We start from the raw sequence: 22,457 nt of genomic DNA, 5'->3' as shown, positions 1-22,457 counted from the left end.
AGTCCTTCAGGTTCTCTCAAAAAACACAGTAGGGAGATGGATCCCTTTATATGGAGATTTATTCCACCTAACCTAGCTATCATTTTCAGGAAATTCTTTGTTTCCTTTTTGACAAAGAAGGACCCTAGAAGTAGGGCCTGTAGCGATAGGACAAGGAGTAATGGTTTTAACCTAAAAGAGCGTAGGTTTAGACTAGATATAGGGAAGAAATTTTTTACAATGAGAGTGGTGAAACACTGGCCCAGGTTGCCCAGAGAGGTGGTAGATGCCCCATCCCTGGAAACATTCAAGGTCAGGTTGGACGGGGCTCTGAGCAACCTGATCGAGTTGAAGATGTCCTTGCTCATTGCAGGGGGGGTGGACTAGACGACCTTTAAAGCTCCCTTCCAACCCAAACCATTCTATGATTCTATGATTCTAAGTCTAGCTTAGCCTGGGAAACTATATTTTAGATGGCTGAAACCATGTGAGGAGTGTATGACTTTAACAACTGGAAGAGGGATTACAAATGCATCTGTGAAAACACTTTGATAGGTCCATTCTGATGTTCACAATATTTAACAACTAGCGAATAATACAGAAGAAGCATTAGGACAATTAAAAATGTAAAAAGCATGTGTTGTAAAAACATCAAACAAGAAATAGGACTAGAAGTGACCTCTTGAACAATGTGGTGCAGCCAGATGACTAAACACTCATGTGAAGTTAAGCTAAATGAACAAGATGTGAGAAACTACAGACCATTATATGAGAAAAATGCTGGATGTGACAGGAAACAACATAACACTCTGATAAGAATTACAGATAACACCATGAAAAATTAAATTATAAATGTAGGGGAGAATTGGGGACCTTCTGGGGAGCATAACCTTGAAAAGCCAGCAGTGCCCCTGTAAGCATAGCTGAAATACCAACATCAGGTACAGACGTAGCAAATCTGAGACCAAACAAAATTTTATTAGTAGTGGGCAAAGATGGGGAAGGCAAAGAAATAGCAAAAGGGACAATGAGGCATGCAAAAAAACCTGCAATGAGGGCTGTCTGGGGTTTCTGTCAGGCAGTCCTGAGATAGATCACTGCAACCCAGAGCAAGACAATAAATCAAATCTCTCGTTTGGTCATCCGTGCATGTTTGATTTCCTCTTGTGGTCTCCACCCTCCTATGGTGGAGAGCTGCTGATCATGCACAACCCAAAACTCATCCATTCCCTCTGGTCAGAAGCCTTAGACCTCAGCTCAAGACAGATGAATCCAGACCTTACGGTTTGACCACCCTATATGAAAAGATTGGACACAGAATTTTCCCAGCATGTTTCAGACTTTTTCCAACATGTTTCAGACTGCTCTTCATCCCCAATAGACCCTCTCTATGCAACAGACAGTGCACAGAGATGTCTGTGATGGCGTCATCAGGAAATGAAACACAGCAGTTGTTGGCTTTCTAGATAACCTTTGTTTAATCAGAGCTTTAAACATTACTCTCTTTTCAATGTGACTGTCCCCTTGAAGTGTATGATTTGTTTCTCCTAAAGTTCTTTACCCTAATCGCTCACCTGCATACTTCAGATGCCAGTGGCATTTCGTTCTCTGTCTTAGGGTATTATTTTCTTTGGTCCATTATTTTGAAATTATTCAAAGCTTTTAATACCCTGCGTCAGTAGATTTTCTTTTGTACATAGTTACAACTTCTGTGTAATATGTTACTGGACACCATGGAGAGGTGTCCAGCCATATAGAAGCTTAAAATGTTATGCTAAGAACCCTTTTGCTTGTCAGTGAGGGAGCCATACATCGGCAGGAAAGGAAAGCAAGGAGTTAAACGAGACACAGGGTGGAGGATGAGAGGGGTCCTACAGTTCCTACAGGAACTTCTACCAGGGGCTGCTGAAATATTTAGGGAGGAGACCAGAACTTTCTGGAGGCTCTGTGGTGGACTCAGCCATCAGGGAACCGTCAGAAAACAGCTTCTTGATCCTCTCCCTTCATCCTCAGCATGAAGGAGGAACTTTCCTGGTTTCCCAAAGCAAAGTAGGACACAAACAAACACTGCTTATTCTTTCATATATGGTGGCAGTAAACTCCAGGACTTCAGGGAAGATGGTGTGTGACAGTCAGATAGTGTATGATTTTTGGGGTCCTCTCACTGCACTACTCCCCAAAGCCATGAACAGCAAACCTAAGAGTTTCAGACAGTTCCTGCGCCCTGATGTACTACCACCTCGAAAACTGGTCTCCTTCAGCGTTGGGGAACATTTCCAACATAACCCCTATGAGTTCTTAGCTTCTCAATTAGAAGTCACCTACAGAGTCTGTGTAGTGGACACAGTTACCTCGTAACTCAAAATGAAGCCATTCTTAACCTGCTTTCCTGGATTTCATTCTCATATGAGCCATGCAGTCTATTCCTGCCTGGTTGTGACTGCAGCTCTTGCACCTTGTCACTAAAGGCAGTAACTCCAGATGAACCTAAAGGCATAACTCCAGACTATTTAAGAGTTGTTACCCATGATTCCAGCTGATTTGTACCTCCCCAGATTTGCATACCAGGAACTGAACAGGTTTTGCCATGATTACTGAGAAATTCACTTTCCGTTTGTCTCTTCAAAGGAACACAGGGCCAAGCCTGTCTGCTCTTCAGCCTTTCCTTTAGCCCCTCTAAAAGTCTGTTACTCAAACACCTAACAGAAGATTACAGACCCCATTGTGATTCTTTTTCTTCAGAAGAGCTCCAACATTTGTATGACGTATTCTCCACATTTTGGACAGTGAATGAAAAGCCAATGCCATGCAGGAAAGAGAACATTAAACCTGCCGAAAAACAAGTATTTCGAGCTTGCTGAAAATCATCTGAAAATCATCTTCTTTTATTGTCCCCTTTCATCCCACTAGCTATCCAAAACATATGGCCCGGTCTTCAGCATTCAGATGGGACTAAGGGAAATGGTGGTGCTCTCAGGATATGACACAGTGAAGGAAGCTCTGATGAACCAGGCGGATGCATTTGCAGGGAGACCTAAAATACCAAACACTGAAGAAATAGGAAAAGGAAAAGGTGAGCGTGCTCTTCTGTTCCCCATACGCCTACCTTCTGCAAAGAAGAATGAGACTTCCTCCATGGAGAGGAGAATGCAGAACGTCTCACTTTGTTTTGCTAAGCATGTGAGGCAATGGAAATGAGGGAAATTGAACAATGTGTGGTGATATTCATCGGGCATAAGGAGAGATGATACTCTTAATTTACACATAAACATTTAATTTAGAGGTCTGAATCTGCAGCTGAGTCTTTCCTTGGAGGTGACATGTTGAGGAGCTGACATGGGGGCATCTCCTGATCTCTTCTCACAAAGGCCACTCCTGACAGCCACCCAGCTACCAAAACCTTGCCACGTAAACCCAATACAAGCTGGCAGAGAAGTGTCTACTACATCAGCAGCACTATCTCCAAATACTCCTTGTGCGATTGATACTGTTGAATGCTTATTTTAAATTTTCCAGTTCAATTTACATTTGAGGACAAAGCTCTCTTTAAGAGAGAATAAACAATAACCCAAGCCTTTAGTTTGCTTCCCCAGAGGGAGCTCACTCTTGCTCTGAGTTCTTCTGGTGCAGATTTCACCCTCCACAGGTGTTAGACCCTGAACCTGATCTTTCAATTCCCATAAATATTGATGGGATACATAGAAGTAGGGACATGAGAGATTGTCGTCTTCTGACAGGAAAGCAAGGGTGAGCACATTTGTATCTTGTGACCAGCTCTGAGTAACCAATGTATTGTTGAATGCCAACCTATCTGCAAACGTTTTCTTTCCTCACTAGGGACAGTTTCTTGAATGAGACTCTAAGCAAGAATAAGAGCATGATAGGTGCAAGGAGAGTAAATAGCTGTACCAGCTTGACCGAAACTTCTCTGCAGATGCCACTGAGAATTCTCTGCAGCTTTTTGTATGTGTGTGTGGGGGGGTGGTATTACCCCCACCAAGTGGGGAGATTTTCCAAACAGATGCCCATATTTGAGGTTTCATTTACTCTCTGTAATCTATGTAAGAACACAGGTGCTCCTGAGAGAGGATGCATCTCACCTAAGGGAGACATCTAAGGTTAATGAGCACACTCATCATCCCAGGTGATGTCCCAGAGGCACAAACCCAACTCTCCGTTCTAAACAAAGCTGAAAAAAGCCCTCACGTCTCAAGACACATCAGACACCTCATGAACTCAGAACGGTGGCTGCTTCCCTCAGAGCTTTCTCCTGACATATCTTTCCTGTCTTATTTCATTCTACGTGGGGACACAACATGTCTTGAGAGCTTGACAGGTTTCTTGCCAGCACTCTTCTGTACCAAGATTCAGGGTAGATGAGGAATCTTTGCTCTCACGATGAAATTCCTATTTCTGTGTTTTCATTTTCCATTTCAGGAGTTATATTTTCTGATGGAGAAAACTGGAAAGCGATGCAAAGATTTACTCTCACAACCTCACGAGACTTTGGAATGGGCAAGAAGGTCATAGAGGATCGTGTTGTAGAAGAGTATGGATGCCTGGCAGACACCATTGAGGCACAGAACGTTGGGGGGAATCTTACCTTCATAACACTCTGATTTTCCTCAAGCCTCCTACAAAAATGCCAAGGGTCAAAGAAGAACGTCTCTGAACTTTTTCAGAGATGTGCCTTTCTCCAGCAGCCGTGCTCCGAGGAGTTTATACGAGCTGTCTGTCTCTGTCTCTCTACCTGGCAATTGCCTGACATGCAAATGAAAAGCATTCATTGAGGCATTGGAAGTGAAACATGGAGTCAGACATCAAACAGCACTTCTGAAAAGAGTAATTTGTTCCTGCATGTGCAGCTCCTTTGATTGATTGATTTGGTGGCATTGGGAGAGCAGAAGGCTATTGCAAAGACTTGCATACCTATACTAAAAAATTCACTGTCCCTAAAGTCACATGTGTGGGAAACCCCTTCCAATAGAAGGCAGAACATCCAGTTACACATTTCACCAGCATCATCCAAGATTATTTCTCACTAGGCTTGGTTACTAACAGCAGGACTTCAGTAGGTAGCTCTTTCGACCAAGCAGACTTGGGATAAAAACAGATTTCTACATCATCATTCTAGTTCAGGCTTCAAGTCCTCACCTTGAACCCCTGAAAGCAGGAGCTGTATCCAGCTGCAAAGGGGATGCACCAGCAGGATCTAGAAGCTGTAGAATTGAGAGCCCCAGCAGGAAAGATTGAGTGACCAAGAGGTACTGAGTTGATTTGACCTAAAGGGCCTAAAGGGACACAGTTCAACTCTCAAAGAATAGTGGTGATAAGGGACAACCCAGGACAGCACCGATGGGGGAAGTGGCAATGTTGAGTTTCCCGTATACCAGGAAACTTTAAAATCATGTATGTCCAAACAGGGCAGCCTCGGGAGGGGCCACAAAGACCCAGGGCTGCAATAGTCTTGGAGAAAATGGAGAGGAGCACAGAAGACTTGCGTTCAGTCTCTGGTCTGTTGAAATGCTGTTAGGGACACGCAAACCCTGAGATGGGGGAGCCTTTCCTCTTGCCAGCTCTGTGCCTATCATGTCCCAGACTTCACTGAGCCTCTGCATACTACTTTAATTAATTAGAATAACTATTGACTTTTTTGTTTGCACCACTTTTTCCCATGCCAGGGAAGCCCCTTGAGATGACTCTGATGATGAATGCCGCTATTGCTAATGTCATCATATCCATATTGCTTGGAAAGCAATATGACTATGAAGACCCCACATTCAAAAGGCTGTTGTCATTGGTGAACGAAAATGTCAAGATTTTTGGAACTCCATCAGTTTCAGTAATTCATACTGTTTGAATATTGCTCTTCAAAAGCATGATTGTACAATGGTACACAGAGGTACACCTCTCCAATGCTGATCATTGCAACATATTTATCTGTACATGACAAGTGCACCCTTAAATGGCAGAAAGTGGACCTCCGATGCTGTTTATGAATTCTTTTAGCAGCATAGCCTGGGAAAGTATAAGTTCCTCCTCTCATGAAGAATCAAACATTTAATGTGATACAAGTATTGTGTCCCCTAGCAATAGAAGTTGGTCATTATTCCCCATCTCCCATTACAAAAAACAAGGTCAAAATCAGTGTGGGAATGCTACATAAACTTGAGACTCCCAATTCCAACCAGGTTGGAGAGGGAGGGATGAATTCTCTAGGAGTGGAGAGGTAGGAAATTGTGTCAAGGACATATGCACAAACATGGGATTTCTAGGCCATCATCAACTAGTGTGATTAATACTCAGTGTAAGAGGGAATAAATTTTAACCATTTTCCAGGGAAAAAGGAGGACAGAGGAACATATTGCATCTTGAGTATAAGGCTATACACCATTTTCTGTAAGGGCGTTTCTTAATATACACTGTTGAATTGTGGTACATCTGCTTAGCAGCTGTTTTTTCTTCCTCGTTACCTCTGCATCTTGCAGATGTACAACATGTTCCCAGTCCTTGGATTCCTCCTGAAGGACCACAAATTTTTTATTCAGAATGTAAAAGAAATCAATGCTTTTATCAAGGTGACTTTCACAGAACTTCTCAAAGCCCTGGACAGAAATGACCAGAGGAGCTTCACCGACACTTTCCTCATGAGACAAGGAGAAGTAATTGAATCCTAGCAGCTTCTTCAAATCTCCTCACTTTTCTTTCAAGGCTTAGTAGATAAACAGATGTCCTTCAGCAGAGATCTAGCATGTGCAGAAGTCCTACTGAAAACTGTGGTCAGGCTAAAAGACTGTGCAGTCATTTCAGCTAGGAGATAAATTGATCACAGACAAGCATCTTTTATGTGTGCCCAGTAATTTATCAGGGAAATACAAAACACTATTTCAGCAAGGAAAGTATGAGAAGCTGTCTTTACCTGTAGTTTAAAATCCCTTTCTGTACTCCAGCATTTCTGACTCTTTTTTTAAATTCACATCCCCCTTCATAGAGACATACCCATGGAAAGCTCTAGGTCCAGGACTCTTCGGTACATATTTCTCGGTTTCAGTTGCCAGCTCACACAAGATTTCATTTACCTGCTTCAACAAAACTCTAGTTTTGTTGTAAAAATGTGGCAGTGTTTGTACCCAGCCCTCAGCTCTATGTGGTATGGCCTCATGAGGTTTCAGCCCAAGTCTGCTATAGCAAAAGCATGAGTTGGCTGCTGGATTACAGGGGAACATGAACCACCCTTCTAGGCTCTCTTTCGATGCTAGTGGCAGGTAAAGGCAATATCATCATGGGCCAAGTCCCCAGTACCTCTTGAGTTCATGTCAAAACCCAGCTCTGACAGCAAATTTATTCTTCTTCCCAACAACAAATCTCATCCTGCAAGATGCTCTGCTCCATGACCCATGGGCAGAAAAACTCTGAAGTAAATGATTGTATCACATGGGTGGCCCCAGTGACTGCTCGCTCTTTTCAAAACATTCTTGTCATCACTGACATTATCCAAGCTGAAGACCCTTGTTGACCTGAGTGTGTGTTCTTGTGGGCAGCACGGGCAGTCCAAACACTCTATCTCAAGACTCAGCTTAGAAGAGGTTTCTCAAGGCATCCCCTCAAAACCTTCTTATCCTTTACACTTAACTCCTCCCTGAGGGCTGCATATGAAAGTTTTTCCCTGTTCTCCAATGAAAAAGTGCCTTCTTGAATCTTTAATCAGCTGATATTATTATTATTGTTTCATATCTCCAGGAGAATGGAAAGGCCAATGGATATTTCCATAATGAAAACTTAACTGAGGTTGTGAGAAATCTGTTTGTAGCTGGCATGGAGACCACGTCCACCACTTTGTGCTGGAGCCTTCTGCTCATGACAAAATATCCTGAAATTCAGAGTAAGTGGAAACTAGGCAGTCAGAGGCTTCCTTCTCATCAGGTCATCTCAAATGTGACTTCACATTGAGCAGGGCTGAACAAAAAGTGAATTCTCCACATCCCCCTACTCCTAGCAGGAGAAAGAGACATTCAAGTGATCTATCTATGTATGATCCCTATTCCTTTCACAGAAAAAGTCCAAGAAGAGATAGCGTGAGTGATAGGGTCAAACCCCCCATGAATCGAGCATCGAACTCAAATGCCATATACGGATGCTCTTGTCCATGAAATTCAAAGGTTTGCTAATATCCTGCCGTTGAACTTGCCTCATGAGACTGCTGCAGATGTCACCCTCAAAGGCTATTTCATTCCCAAGGTGAGACAACTTCTGCACTACTTTTCTTCCCTCCGTCCCCAGGGACACATCTCCCTTTCAAGTCCTGCTTGCGTCCAAGGATGTTTGCTCACATTGGGGTTCTCACAGCTACTTTGGCAGGAGCTCCCCTATTCAAGTGGGTGTTTTGTGCTCCAACACTCGCCATTGCTCTGATGGTGACAGCAACACCATCCTCAGTGCAATAACTGCTCTGCCTTGGCTTGCAGGTAACCTACATCGTCCCCTTACTGGCCTCTGTCCTGCAAGACAAATCCTAGTGGGAGAAACCAGACACCTTCTACCCTGAGCATTTCCTCGACTCTGAGGGGAAGTTTGTAAAGACGCTTTCATGCCTCTTTCAGCAGGTATCTTTCATTTTGTTTTTAGGGCTCTGAGGGGAACTGGACATCTAAGACCCCTTTCCCATTGGAGCTGGCCTCTCAGACACTTCCCAGAGGTCTTCTCGCCTCGCCTCACCTTGCTCCGCCCTGCCCCTCCCCTCCCCTCCCCTCCCCTCCCCTCCCCTCCCCTCCCTCCCTCCCCTCCCCTCCCCTCCCCTTCCCTTCCCTTCCCTTCCCTTCCCTTCCCTTCCCTTCCCTTCCCTTCCCTTCCCTTCCCTTCCCTTCCTTCCCTTCCCTTCCCTTCCCTTCCCTTCCCTCCCCTCCCCTCCCCTCCCCTCCCCTCCCCTCCCCTCCCCTCCTCTCCTCTGACAACAGTTCAAGAAGCAGCTCCCACTGACTTTCTTATGGCCTTTCTGCATTTTCTTGGAGGCCAGTAACTAGCAGGGTACCCCAGGGGTCAATACGGGGTCCAGTCCTGTTTAATGTCTTTATTAATGATCTAGATGATGGGGCAGAGCATACCCTCAGCAAGCTTGCTGATGACAGCAAGCTGGGAGGGGTGGCTGATAACACCAGAAGGTTGTGCCACCATCTAGAGGCACCTCAATAGGCTGGAGAAATGGACTGACAGGAACCTCACGAAGTTCAACAAGGAGAAGTGCAAAGTCCTGCACCTGGGGAAGAACAACCTCAGGGACCAGTACGTGGCGTGGGCCACCCACCTGGAAAACAGCTTGACAGAAAAAGACCTGGGGGTGCTGGTGGACACCAAGTTGAACATGAGGCAACAATGTGCCACTGCCACAAAGAAGGCTATTGGTATCGTGGACTGCATTAGGAGCAGTGTTGCCAGCAGGTCGAGGGAGGTGATCCTTCCCCTCGGCTCAGCACTGATGAGGCCACACCTGGAGTGCTGTGTCCAGTTCTGGGATCCCAGTACAAAAGAGATATGGGCATAGTGGAGAGAGTCCAGCAAAGGGCCACAAAGATGCTGAAGGGACTGGAGCATCTCTTATATGAGGAAACACTGAAAGAGCTGGGACTGTTTAGCCTGGAGGAGAGAAGGCTCAGGGGGATCTTATCAGTATGCATAAAACCCTGGAGGAAGGGTACAAAGAAGACAGAGCCAGGCTCTTTTCAGTGGTGTCCAGTGACAGGACAAGAGGCCATGGGCACACCCTGAAACACAGGAGGTTCCCTCTCAACGTGAGGAAACACTTTTTTACTGTGAGAGTGACTGAGGACTGGCACAGGTTGCCCAGGGAGGTTGTGGAGTCTCCCTCCTTGGAGACATTCAAAAGCTGTCTGGACACAGTCTAGGGCAACTGGCTCTCAGTGGCACTGCTTGAGCAGGGGGGTTGGCCCAGATGACTTCCAGAGGTCCCTTCCAACCTCGACCATTCTGTGATTCCGTGATTTGAAATTCCCAATGAATTCAATGGAAGTAAAGTTATACCAATTGCTAAGTGCTTTAAAAAAAATAAATCTCTGTGCACTAGTCACTTGGGCATTGGCATTCTGGTTTCAGTTCTCAGGGTATCAGGGCTGTGCCTGTACTAATGACGAAAATATAACTAATCAGTAACCTAATCAGTAACCTGAAGAGCACGCAGAATTTATGACTTTTATACCAAACACGAGGTTGACGACCTGTGGTTCTCCATGTTCTTGGACTTTCATGCTTGGACAGTGAGCTACACGCTGACCCAGTCACACACACTTGGCTAGCAAACATTCACCTGCCTCTGTACTGTACTGAGGATTCATTAGCAAGCGTGGGGGAAGAGAACAAAACCAGCCAGCAATCGCAAGAAAAACATACCCTTCACTGGGAAAGAGTTTTATGGACTAGTACAAGCGTCTCTCACGGGAAATTTTTGCAGGACAGAGATCCAGAGTCCACATTTTCTCTTTTCTCTTCTGTAGCAAATACTTGGCTAAATAGAGATGGACTGGAGCAGCTGCACTTCCATTGGTTTAGTGTTCATCCTGACTTTTCTATCCATTTGGAAAATGGGAGGTTTCTGGAATAACCACCGGAGGAAGAATTTTCCCCCAGGACCAAGAGCATTACCTATCATTGGAAATCTGCATTTGTTTGATTTGAAGAGACCCTACAGGACTTACCTACAGGTAGTCATTATCTTTTCTATTGGTCCCGTAATTGCACGTATCACCAAGCCCCATAGTCCAAGATGTCAGAGAGTTTCTCCTATTGCACCCGACATGTTGCATCCACAGATGACCCTTAGCAAGGGACAGGAGACGGTTATTTGAGCAGAAAACTTTGAAGGCAGTGAGATTTGTTCTTTACTGTAATACCTTCTCCATGCAACTTCATGCATCTAGGCTTCAGCCTTAAACAACTCTCAAATTAATAACAAATGCTCACTTTATTTTTGTGGTAATTTTGAGAAAAAGGTAACTGAATAAGGAGTGATTTTGATATGTGGCCTAACTTCCTCCACGTTCCACTGATGGATGTGTCTGGGGTTGCAACTGCAGCTTCCTGCCTTCACTGACTTAGCAACCCTTTTCATCTCCCTTTCCTCCTTTCTTCCCCAAAAGCTGAAGATAACTATATACTCTTAATATTCAAGGCTAACAGTTGCCAGAATATACACCAAAGATCTAAGCAAATCAAAGTAATAAATCTTTCAGTTTTCTTCTAGTGCTTTCTTTACCTAGTTTATTGTAGGACTTTCCTGATTTTGAGTCAGAAGTCTTCTACGAATCTGCTCCTTTCTTAGAGTTTTTTCTACTTAGACATTGAAATTACACGTCCTCCTTGCTGATGATTTTAAAAGGGATATTTGCACCTACATATCTGTATGTATGTTACATCTACAAATGAAAAGACCGCTCAGATGCAGTATCTGGAAAATCACTGTAGCTATCCAATGCAGCCTAATTGTGTTGGCAAAAGCAAGCTCCATCTCTTTTCAGGCCAACAGAACCAACATGTCTCTACTGTAATTCAGTGAATCCATTCTAATGGAGGAGGTTGGTTCTCTGACTTCAGCTTAGCTCAAGGTTTAATATTCACACAGACTTAGTGTGTAAATGCAATTGGAGACCATATGCTCATCCTGAGCATCACCATTGCAAGTGTTCTTACTGGAGAACACCCTTTGAAAAGATCATGTTCTGCCACAGCTACAGCAGTCTGGGATAACAGTATCACCATCAAAAAAGCTACTCTTAATTCAGACACGTCTCGCTGCTGCTATGTTATTTCATATAGTCGGCTGGACTTGCTCACCAGCTGCTGAACATTTTGCTTATCGATGCTAAATGGTTGCCTTCTGTTTCTCTGTGCAAACACACTAGAAAATAAGTGTGGTCAGGAAGAACCCCTCCTATTGTCAGGAGAATCAGAAACATCGAGTTATATGAAAATAAAACTGCCTGTACAAGCTAAAAAGATACCAGCTTAGGCCAAACATTGTCTCTGAGACAGATTCATGGTGGATGTAGTCATATATAAAAAGTGAGAATTTACCTAATGCTACATCCTGGCCAGAAACACGCTGGGTTTTTTACACAATAGTGGTAGCAAAGGTTTGAACCGGTTTAGTCCATAAATAAAAGAAACACAATAACATAGAGATCAGTGCGAAAAGATGAGTCAAAAATTGAATTTACAGGGGTTCCTGAGGGAAGACAGAGCTGTCAGCACAATCCCTGACTGACTTGGGGTTTCAGCTGTTAACAGTTCTGCTCAGTTTAGCACAACGGGACTCCACTCCTGACTGTGCCATTTAGTCATTAGCCATCATAATGTCTGGCATATTCACATTATTTAAATCAATTCTCTTTCTCTGTACTTAGGAAAACATTTAACATTTTGGTAACTTAGAGGCAGGACAGGAAAATAAGCAGCACTGAAAAGCTGGTGAACTTCTTTGTAAGCTGTAAAAGCTGTAAATCACTGTTATCTTCTTCTGACAGCTGTCAAAAATATATGGTCCAGTCTTCAGTGTTCAGATGGGGCTAAAGAAAACAGTAGTGATTTCTGGGCATGAGACAGTGAAGGAAGCTCTCGTAAACCAGGCAGATGCATTTGCAGAGAGACCTAGAATCCCAATCTTTGAAGACTTGACCAGAGGAAATGGTAAGTTGGTTTTATTTTTCCTTATCAGCTTGACTTATTCAAAAAGTTTTTCCTACAGATGAAACAGAAGGTGGGACATCACTTTGGATCAGAGACCATATGAAGCATTGGAAACAGGGAGCAATTTCATTGACTTCAGTGCATTTATTCAAATTTGAAAGTACTGACAGTGACATCAAAACAACCATATCTCTTACAATAACAGCAGCAACAGATAACGGATAGTGTCACACTCTCAGGATCTAGAACAGAGGCATGCATGCCAGGGAAGGCATTTCTAGCTCTCGTAGTGTGGTTCTGGACTTCTGTTGTTTTGAGCTTATTATAGAATCTCCTTTTCCTGAAATGAGTATTATACCACTGCTTCTCATTTCAAGTGGTGAATACTGTTTTTAAAATCTGAATGTGACAACAGAATGGAACACATACAGATTTGGGGATTTATTTTAATAAAGGGAATATTGTGTACTGAGCTGGGTTTCCAAATAAGAATTTCACACCTAAACTTCATTCTCATTTTGCATGAGAGTTTCATATTTACATCTCCAAAGACCCTTGGACAAATTCAGTAATAATCCTGTGAAGATTTTAACAGTTGCATCTTTTGATCACATTACTGTATGTAAGCTTTCTTTACACCTTATTTTTTCTTCTTGAAAAAAATACAACTGACGTCATTAGTTACATGGTGTAACAATTCTAGGGAAAAATTGATTGAGGAGGTTTTAAGACGCTACCTAAATTTTGAAGACATTTGTGCCTAGTCAGGTTTCTCCTGCAATCATCACAGACATAAGATCTCTGTTCAATTCCAGTTCCAAAGTATGATGATCAGCGGTTTGAACTTGAATTTCCAATGCCCTCTTTCTTTCAGTGACAAGTGTCTCTCAGAGATATATATTCTTCTTAAGATTTGATTAAATACTTCTTAAATAGTTTATCTTCCTTTTTTTGTGTGCAATAAACCTATTGTTGAGGCCTGAAAATACTTAAGGTAAAGCTGTTTTTTCCTCAGCCAGATGTAATTTAGCTCGTTTTAAAAGTGACTTCTACTAAATATCTACATTATTTGCCTACAAATTAGTTACTTAAAATCTTCTGCCACCTTGAAATGTTCTCTTTGTGTCAGGGATTGTTTTTTCTCGTGGTGAAAACTGGAAGGTGATGCGAAGATTTACTCTCACAACCTTATGAGACTTTGGAATGGGAAAAAGGGCCATTGAGGACCGCATTGTGGAGGAGTACGGGTATCTGGCAGACACCATCGGGTCACAAGAAGGTGGGTAGATGATTCATTCCTCAAACCTCTAAGGTTTTGTTCAAGTACCCAGAGGCTTGCCAGTAACCTTCTCAAGTTCAGACCTTTTTAAGAAATGTACTTCAAGCTGAACCAATTTGATGAATTGGGCTCCTCTGGCATTTTTGTGTCTTGGCATGGTATTCTAACATTGAATCATAATCAATAATAGCAATCAATCATAACAAATAAATAGCAATAATTAGTATTAAATTTATATTTACAAATTACATCTCTTGCCACAATGTAATATATTCTTTTGTTCATTGTATAGGAAAGCCCTTTGACGCTAGTAAAATGATTCATGCAGCAGTTGCTAACATAATTGTGTCAATATTATTTGGAAAACGATTTGACTACAAAGACTCCAGATTTGTGAGACTTCTACATTTGACCAATGAAAGCACAAGGCTTGCTGGGAAGCCTTTGGTTACGGTAATGATAAACATTTTTATGTTGCTGTTCCACTGGATGCCTTAGGAACATAGTAATACTGGTAGTCAATTGTTTCTATTAAACAGAAAAATCTGAGGCTCTGAGAGGTCATAGGTTTACAAGCACTTTCTGGGGCAAACCAAAGCTTGAGAGACAGTCTGGGAATCTTGAAGCCAACAATCAAACCCCCAGCCTCTCAAAAAAATACTTAAGCTATAGTTTGAAGAATGCTAAATCTGGACTGCAAAAATCAGACTGCGTAGTGCGTGAAGAACAACCTCAGCATTCCCCAAAAATATGGTTCACACGTGTAAAGTGACCAGGCAAAACAGTACACTCTCAGAACATAGGGCAGGGAGAAGCTATAGAGTATGTGGTCTACCTGTACAAGGAGCCCCGATACAAAATCTATTTTCCCATGCTTTTAGTACACTGAAATGTCTCAATGAGTAATAAATACTCTCTGATACTCGCATGCAATGCTGCCGCACACCAGATTCACTTCTGTTCCTTCAGGCTTTGAAACAGAAAAAAAAAAGTTAGCGGAAGAGCTGGCTAAAACAATAAAAAAAGTTGCTGGGCAACATTTCCATCTCCCTGGTGGCAAGTTGCAGATGTGTGTCTGACATCTACACTACTCCTGCAAAATAGTAACTTGGGGCTGAGAGTTTTCCATGTATTCAGCGGTCCTTGATGGATTTTCTACCATGAATTCATCCAGTCACTTTTTCATGTTCTAAAGAACAAAATATTAATGTTAAGTCTTTGTCTTTGTATCTGCAAAACGGGCACAATATTATTAATTTGTTTCCGTAGTGTTTTCAGACCTCTGGCTGGTAAATTCTCTCTAATACCTTTCACTCTTGTAGATGTACAACGTCTTCCCACACCTTGGATTACTCCTAAGGGCTAACAAGACTCTTCTCCAAAACAGAGATGAATTCCATGCTTATGTACAAATCACTTTTGCAGAATGTCTCAAAACCCTGGACAAAAATGATCAAAGAAGTTTTATTGATGCTCTCCTTGTTAAACAGCAGGAGGTAACTGAATCTTTTCTCATTTATTCCAACTTTTATGGTTATATGAAGACATTTACAATTTCCTTTCAGTCCTTATAATTATAGCTATATTTCTTTAGGGAGCCTATCTTTGACAAAATACATATAATGAACTGGTAGAGTTGAACAGATATTTCGCTGTGTTGCAGTTCCAACTCCTTTTAATCAGCAAACATTTATCCTTACTTATGCTTTTCTTCAGACTGTATCAATACATTTACAGAGGCTGCATCTTTTTATCTGCTCTCTCTGTTGTCCTAGCCCTTCTGGCTCTTTCAAAAATGTAATGCATTACAGAACAAAAGCGCTACCTGGGTTTTACTGGGGTCCTTATTTGGGGTCTCTGACATATCTGGGTTACCTTCTTCATAGATAAACCAGCTCTCTTTGCAGCTGGCCCCAGTAAACGCAGAGATCATGCAAAACATAAAACCTGTGTCAACGCTCTTCTCCAGGTACAAGCCCAACACTCTTCTTTGTCTTTTACACTTTTTTAAAATATAAGATTTATTTCTTAGTAAATGTTTAGCTATGTAAACTGCATTTTCACATGGAAAGCTTTAAGTTTTCATCCTTTTATCTCAACCACTTCTTTCAGTGGAGAAATCCACTACAGTGGGTATTTCCATAATAGCAACTTGCTAAGTTTGGTGAGCAATTTGTTTACTGCTGGTGTTGAAACAATTTCCACCACACTAAACTGGAGCTTTCTGCTGATGCTAAAGTACCCTGAAATTCAGAGTAAGTGGTTTTATGACAGATGCTGTTAGACTCAGTGCATTAGGAACTGAACGGGAACCTGGAGGGTCAACATACCTGTTAATACACTAAGTTACAAAAAGCCAAGATTCCCAGCTAATTATTGTCTAGGTATCGCTGTGCCCTGCGGTTCAGACCCAGTGAGGGGCCCACTAGTCAGCCTACCAGTAGATTCTAAACAGAGTTCATATGGACCAGGTCCTTTGCTCAGTAAAATCTCATTAATTAAGAAGAAGAGAGCTGTCCTGTGTTGGCCAATGAAATTGCTCCAGGTTTCCCTCAGAAACAGGCTGTTCATAAACCAAAGGCCTGTGCAAATGTTAAATGGACTGTACCAAGGCTTTAAATACCTGAGAAGATTCAGGGAATTGCTCTTTGTCTGACATCTCCGTTCCAGTTTATGGTACAACTGTTAGGAGCCAAGTGGGGTTTTTGAGACACCTCTTGGTCAGAGCAACAAACTTTAGGCAGAAGACAGGGCAGAAAAAGAGAAGTCCTTAGGTTTCTTATTGGTAAAGAAATAATCAAACACTGTAGTTCTGTCTATCTCCCATTACTTCTGAAAGCAAAAAAAAGATTTTGGGAGAATTTATGGTGTTCACTCAAGGCCTTTTAGACTTTAAATCAGTAAAGCACAGTATGTCTCAGGGATCAATGAGTCCTTGTCTCTTTCTTATAGTTGATTCTTTCCTCAGGAAAGGTCCAAGAAGAGATAGAGCAAGTGATAGGGTCAAACCCCCCACGGATTGAGCATCGAACTCAGATGCCATATACGGATGCTGTCATCCATGAAATTCAGAGGTTCGCTAATATCCTGCCATTGGATTTGCCTCATGAGACTGCTGCAGATGTCACCCTCAAAGGCTATTTCATTCCCAAGGTGAGATGCCTACAGAATTGTTCCTTGTTTCTTTTAGCATTTCTTCTTTCTCAAACCTGGTCAATGTGATAAACATGAACTCTCTAATGAATTCACATAACAGCAGTCAGAATAATCTCTTTCTCCAGGCTGACAATCTTGGAACTCTTATTGCCATTACTGCCACCACAATATTTGTCCACGGATTAATTCCACTGTCTTATTTTGCAGGGAACCTACATCATCCCCTTACTGACCTCTGTCCTGCAAGACAAATCGCAGTGGGAGAAACCAGACATGTTCGATCTTGAGCACTTTCTTGATGCCAACGGAAAATTTGTGAAGAAAGATGCTTTCATGCCTTTTTCAGCAGGTGCCTTCTCTTTTCCATTTACTGCTGTTGCAAGTAGAGATGTTAGACAAGAACCACTTGTACCAGTGGTTTTTTGGTACTGAAGCCTGGCCTCCACACTGTCTTTTTCATGGGACCATTTCACAACCCATATTTCACAGATTTCTCAGGACACACCTCTGATAAGAGAGAGTACTCACAAATGTCTGCTCATTCCTCCAGCCTCTGGATGTTATTGGCTTCTCAGCACTCAATGATTATAAATGAGAATTTGTAGTGCCTTCTTAAATATGAGGGAGATTTTCAGCAAATTCCATGATGGTTTAGATAACACATTTCTGCATTATAATCTGTAGCCCACAACTGCTCTATGGCCTGGGCTGCTTTGTCTCTGACTCTTACCATACCCAGCTGCATTGTCTATGACCACACACAAAGCACACAGGAAAGGTGGCTTCTGTGTCTTTCCTGGGGAATCATGTTTCTTTTTTGCATGTCCCTTTTAAAAAGTCACGAATAACGTCAGCTGGGATCAAGACTTCAGATACTGTGTCAACAAAGAGGAGTTGTCTTATATAAAACCCCAAATTCTGTGTAAAATCAAAGGACAGAAAGGGGTTGCCTTTTGAGGCTTTCGCAGAGCGTGACGTTCACTTAAGCTTACACACCTGCACCATTTGCCAAAGCATGGGAGATTCTGACCCCCATGATGGCTGCTCCTTCTCTGGCATTTCTCCTGCTTTGCAGGCTCTGTCATTGCTCCATTAAGTTCCTATACATCAGTCTCTGGCTAACTTGTCTATCATATCCACAACACTGCATTTTTTATAGACCCTATTTGTCTATTTTTAATTCTGCGTGATATTTGAGTAAGATTTTTTTTTGCCATACTCACCATCCAACATACAGTAAATAATTTTTTCTCATAGAAGGACTTATACTTCCAGTTCACAGGCCTTCTTTTTCAAATTTAAGTCTAGATGTCCTAGCTGAAAGCACATCCAGGGAGTGTCAGGTCTGGGCATTCCCTGGAGGGCTTATTTCATAGGGCAGCCATGCAACAGCTCTTCATTTTCCACTTTCTGTCATACAAGGGAGTTAAAAACAAATCTTAGTTCAAGTTTTTGTTAGTTCTGGCCTTGAATCATCATAGTCTGATTAAGGCAGTTTACAAGCTGCTGAATTTGATCAGGACTGAGAAAAATTTATATTCACAGCGCTTTTGAAGAAAGGCTTATATTAGGGGCTCCATAGAATATCTCCACCACGTTCCGCCCCAGTCCCACTCTAGCCAGCATTTGTGAGTCTCCAAGGTCTTTTCTGACAAATTTTAATATAAAAAATTGCCTGTGACTAGACTAATAGAGCAAAAGTCTAGACTCAACTAGCCAAAGTTGGTCTGCGATCCAAAAATTGAACCAAGTAGAGGAAAAATCTGAAAATGAAGAAAAATAGAAATTTTATTGAAAACAGGCATTAAGGAATTCAGATTGCACTTCCATACATTTCTCCCCAAATGCGAGCATTTAGACAAAGGAAAAGAAAAAAAATCACCAGGTGGCTTTATTATCATACCTCTGAAGATCAAGTATCCTCTCTCTCAGATGATTCTTGTACTCAATAAACTTTTAAGAGCTACTGTGTTCTTTATTCATAGCTAGGACATGACATTCCAACTGTTCTAGATTCCCACTGATCTTCCTCAAAATAAGAGCTGCTCAGAGGTTTTTATTTCTTCCAACTATTGAAGAAGCAGCTCCCACTGACTCTCTCATGGCCGTTCTGCATTTTGTTCCAGGGCTGAGGATCTGCACCGGTGAGACTCTTGCCAAAATGGAGCTCTTCCTCTTCTTCACCAGCCTCCTGCAGAGGTTCACCTTCCACCCTCCCCCTGGCGTGTCTATCTCAGACCTGGACCTCAGCCCTGCTATTTCATTTAACATCATCCCCAAACCCTATAAAATGTGTGCTGTAACACGTTCCTAAAACTCTAATCAGCATCAGTTTGTTGAAAAAATGTTTAAATTACTTTTCCATGATATCTGCCTTTTTAATTCTTTGGCCAAAATAATTCACGAGACTACATCTTAATGAAGGTTTCCTGTACTTCTAAAACAAAGTGGTGCTCTTTCATTTTTTATTTATTGGGGGAGGGCGGAAGTGGACCAGAAGTGTGGACTAATTGATGACTCATGGATCAACCTATTAGATCACCTAATCTGGGCCAAATAATACAGACCCTCAGCTTTCACAGTCTTACTTCAATTTTCACTTGGTAATGTGTGTTTTTTGAAAGCATATCATCTCCCAGAAACGCTCCCAAGTCCAGGTTTCTCCAAAGAGACATATGGACCATGAAGCTGTGCCTAGCTCATACTGTCCTGCTTAAAGATAAGCACTGCAGAGCCTCTGTGGTGAATGTGGGATGTTCAGAGCTTCAGGCCTTCAGAACAGAAGGGTTGTTTGGTCTTGGCAGGCAGATGGGTTTGAAGCTGGGTTGGATATACCGATGTTCCCCAATACCTCATTGTGGCTTCTCCCCTTGGCTCTTCTCCCTAATCCTTCCTCTCTTCAGTAGCATTCAGTCCCTGCTTCTGCCTGGGCAGTAATCAGTGCTGACCCTCTGTGCTATGCCTTAAAGCTCAGCTTTTCATAGGTTGGCTATTTTACTTGGCACTAGAAGGACAATATTCCCTGTTCTGCTATTTCTCCCGAGAGCAGGTGTTGAACCAAGACACTCATTCCTTCTCCTCGAAGGAGACATTCCTCTGAATACTCCCCTTCGTTTGATCTCATTCCCTTGGTTTGGGGGGTTTCATATCAACACTTTTCCATATGCCTTCTTCTCCTTACCCAAACAAAGACCCGATCATTAGGCTGTAAATAATTAAATAATTATGAGGAGATTCAATCCACTTTCAAGTTGATATACAGAGCACAATTCAATTGCTTTAACCCCAAGCCTCTAGCACCATTTTAGATACCCTCAGATCTTTTGCTTGGCCTTCAGCTGCCAGGCTGGGGGGACAGGTCCTGTGCCATATAAGCCCCATGTGCACGTTTCAGATAATGTAGATACTTCTACCATCTATGAGTGTTCAAATGTAGACTGCTAGATAGAGACTAATGATTAAAGACTCAAAAGTGAACATAATATGAGAATCCAAAAATTGCATGAGTGGTTGCATCATTTTTATTTTCAGGAGCAAATTTGCCCTCCTCTTGAATTTTTCTAGTGTAATAATTTCCTTTTAATTTTAAGGAAAATTTTTACAAAGGGGTAGTAAACTTCTCATTTAGATCTGTTTATTTTAGTTTCTGGATTTACAAAGGTGTTAGATAGAAAGGAAATTTAGCCTGAAGTTTTTATTTGTTTCCAAATTTCAGAAGGCAAAGAATTTTAAAACTCGTGTCTCTCCTACTTTCCAATCCAGGCTGCAGAGCAGGTGCAGGTGAAACCCTTGCCAACATGGAGCTCTTCCTGCTCTTTACAAGAATCCTGCAAAAGTTCATGTTTTTTCCTACCCCTGGAACATCCATTTCAGGTCTGAACACAGTAAGGTGCACTGGCCTTTCAGTAGACGTTTTAGGATCTGGCCTATGATTTGATAGCCTTTTTTTGCTAATACATATATCCACACGCTCCTGGGACCACAGAGGATTGTACAGGTGCAATGGTGGCAGGAGTCTTTTTTTTTTTTCCACTTTTTGTGAACATTTATAGATGTCTCCAAATCCACCCTTCAGCCTGGCCATTTTAAACAATACACAGTTGTCTCCACTTCCAGTAGAGGACAGACGAGAAAAGCAATGCAGAAGAATGGTCAAACTTACTAGTTACAATAGGAGAATACTCCTACGTATCTTCATGGTGCTCATTGAGCTGTATATCCTCATGTTGTTACCCCCTCTGAAGTACCAACTGTGCTAACTGTACATCCTCATTATTGGGTACCATTTTGCATCTCAGGGGGAATAACTTTTTAAAAAAATCAGAGCTGCTGCACTGGAAGTTGTAGTCCTCCAGATCCTCACAGCCTCTGTTGCTATTTAGTCCAGGGCTCCTGTGAGAAAAACTACCATAACTTACAGGACATTTCCATTGTAATCTTATGTGTGTCTGTCTTCTGAGCTATGTTTGCACTTGGAGAAGGTGATGTTTTTCATCAGTTAGCTGATATCTGTGAAAATTACAATTTAATTAGGTTTACCAGGAATAAAAATATTTTTTTCATTCTCTGTCTCTGAATTTTAAATGTTAAAAACATTTATGAAAATATGGGGGGGTTCCACTGCAGGCAAGGTTTGAAAAAGGGAATCGCTGTAGAAAATGTGTTAGAAGTTGGTGATTACACTTCATTTTCTGCAGCTGTTCTTTCTCATATCATCAAAAAGTGCTCAAAACAAATCAGATGTTTGCATTTCTTGCTCCTACTAACCTTTAAACAAAACATATTTATCTCAGTAATATAAGAAATCCAATGTAACAAGAAGCATTTATCTACTAAATAAAGATCCTGAAGCCATAGAAAGAATGTGATAATTGAAAGCATGATCGCAGTGCATGAAGAGGTGGGAAGTGATACGATTGCACTGTGTTTTCCTGAGAGAGTTGCTGTTTGTACAAAACAGCTAGTCTTATCTAACCATCTTTGTACATATTGATTCACGTGACCTCCATTAACCTACTATCTCAGGCCTTTCCATGTATTTATCTTCAAAGATAGAACCAGATCAACATGGATTTTTTAGTCTTTTTCCAGCTCCAGCATTTCAGAAAAAAAACACTCAGTTTAAACACTGTTTTTTCACTTGGGGGTTTGGAGACAAAATTATGAAAAGAAATTATTTTTTCATGAGCAAAACAGGCCCCTGTTCTTTACACTACTTGTCAGCAGTTGCCACCAGCCCTGGAGAGGCTAAACCTCCATTTCTAGGTCTTTACTAATTCAGAATAAGGTGGACATCATCTGAAAGATGGCAATGCCAGATTGTGCATGAGTTATAGCACAGTTGCTTGAT

The 22,457-nt window shown here is 42.0% G+C and overlaps 1 protein-coding gene across 1 annotated transcript; it reads left to right on the top strand.

Annotated features, from left to right (window-relative positions):
• Positions 1-10,505: 10,505 nt before the first annotated feature.
• LOC127014045 (cytochrome P450 2K6-like) lies at positions 10,506-19,421 on the top strand. Its single transcript, XM_050893072.1, is given in 10 exon segments — positions 10,506-10,691; positions 12,510-12,672; positions 13,802-13,951; positions 14,244-14,404; positions 15,274-15,447; positions 16,069-16,081; positions 16,084-16,206; positions 16,920-17,104; positions 17,315-17,456; positions 19,234-19,421. Coding segments are annotated over 10 exon segments (1,485 nt in total).
• The last annotated feature ends 3,036 nt before the right edge of the window (positions 19,422-22,457 follow it).

The sequence above is a fragment of the Gymnogyps californianus genome, chromosome 3 (assembly GCF_018139145.2).
Source record: "Gymnogyps californianus isolate 813 chromosome 3, ASM1813914v2, whole genome shotgun sequence".
NCBI classification, from domain to species: domain Eukaryota; kingdom Metazoa; phylum Chordata; class Aves; order Accipitriformes; family Cathartidae; genus Gymnogyps; species Gymnogyps californianus.
The sequence above is the reverse complement of the archived record's forward strand: the minus strand, read 5'-3'. Positions and strand labels throughout refer to the sequence as shown.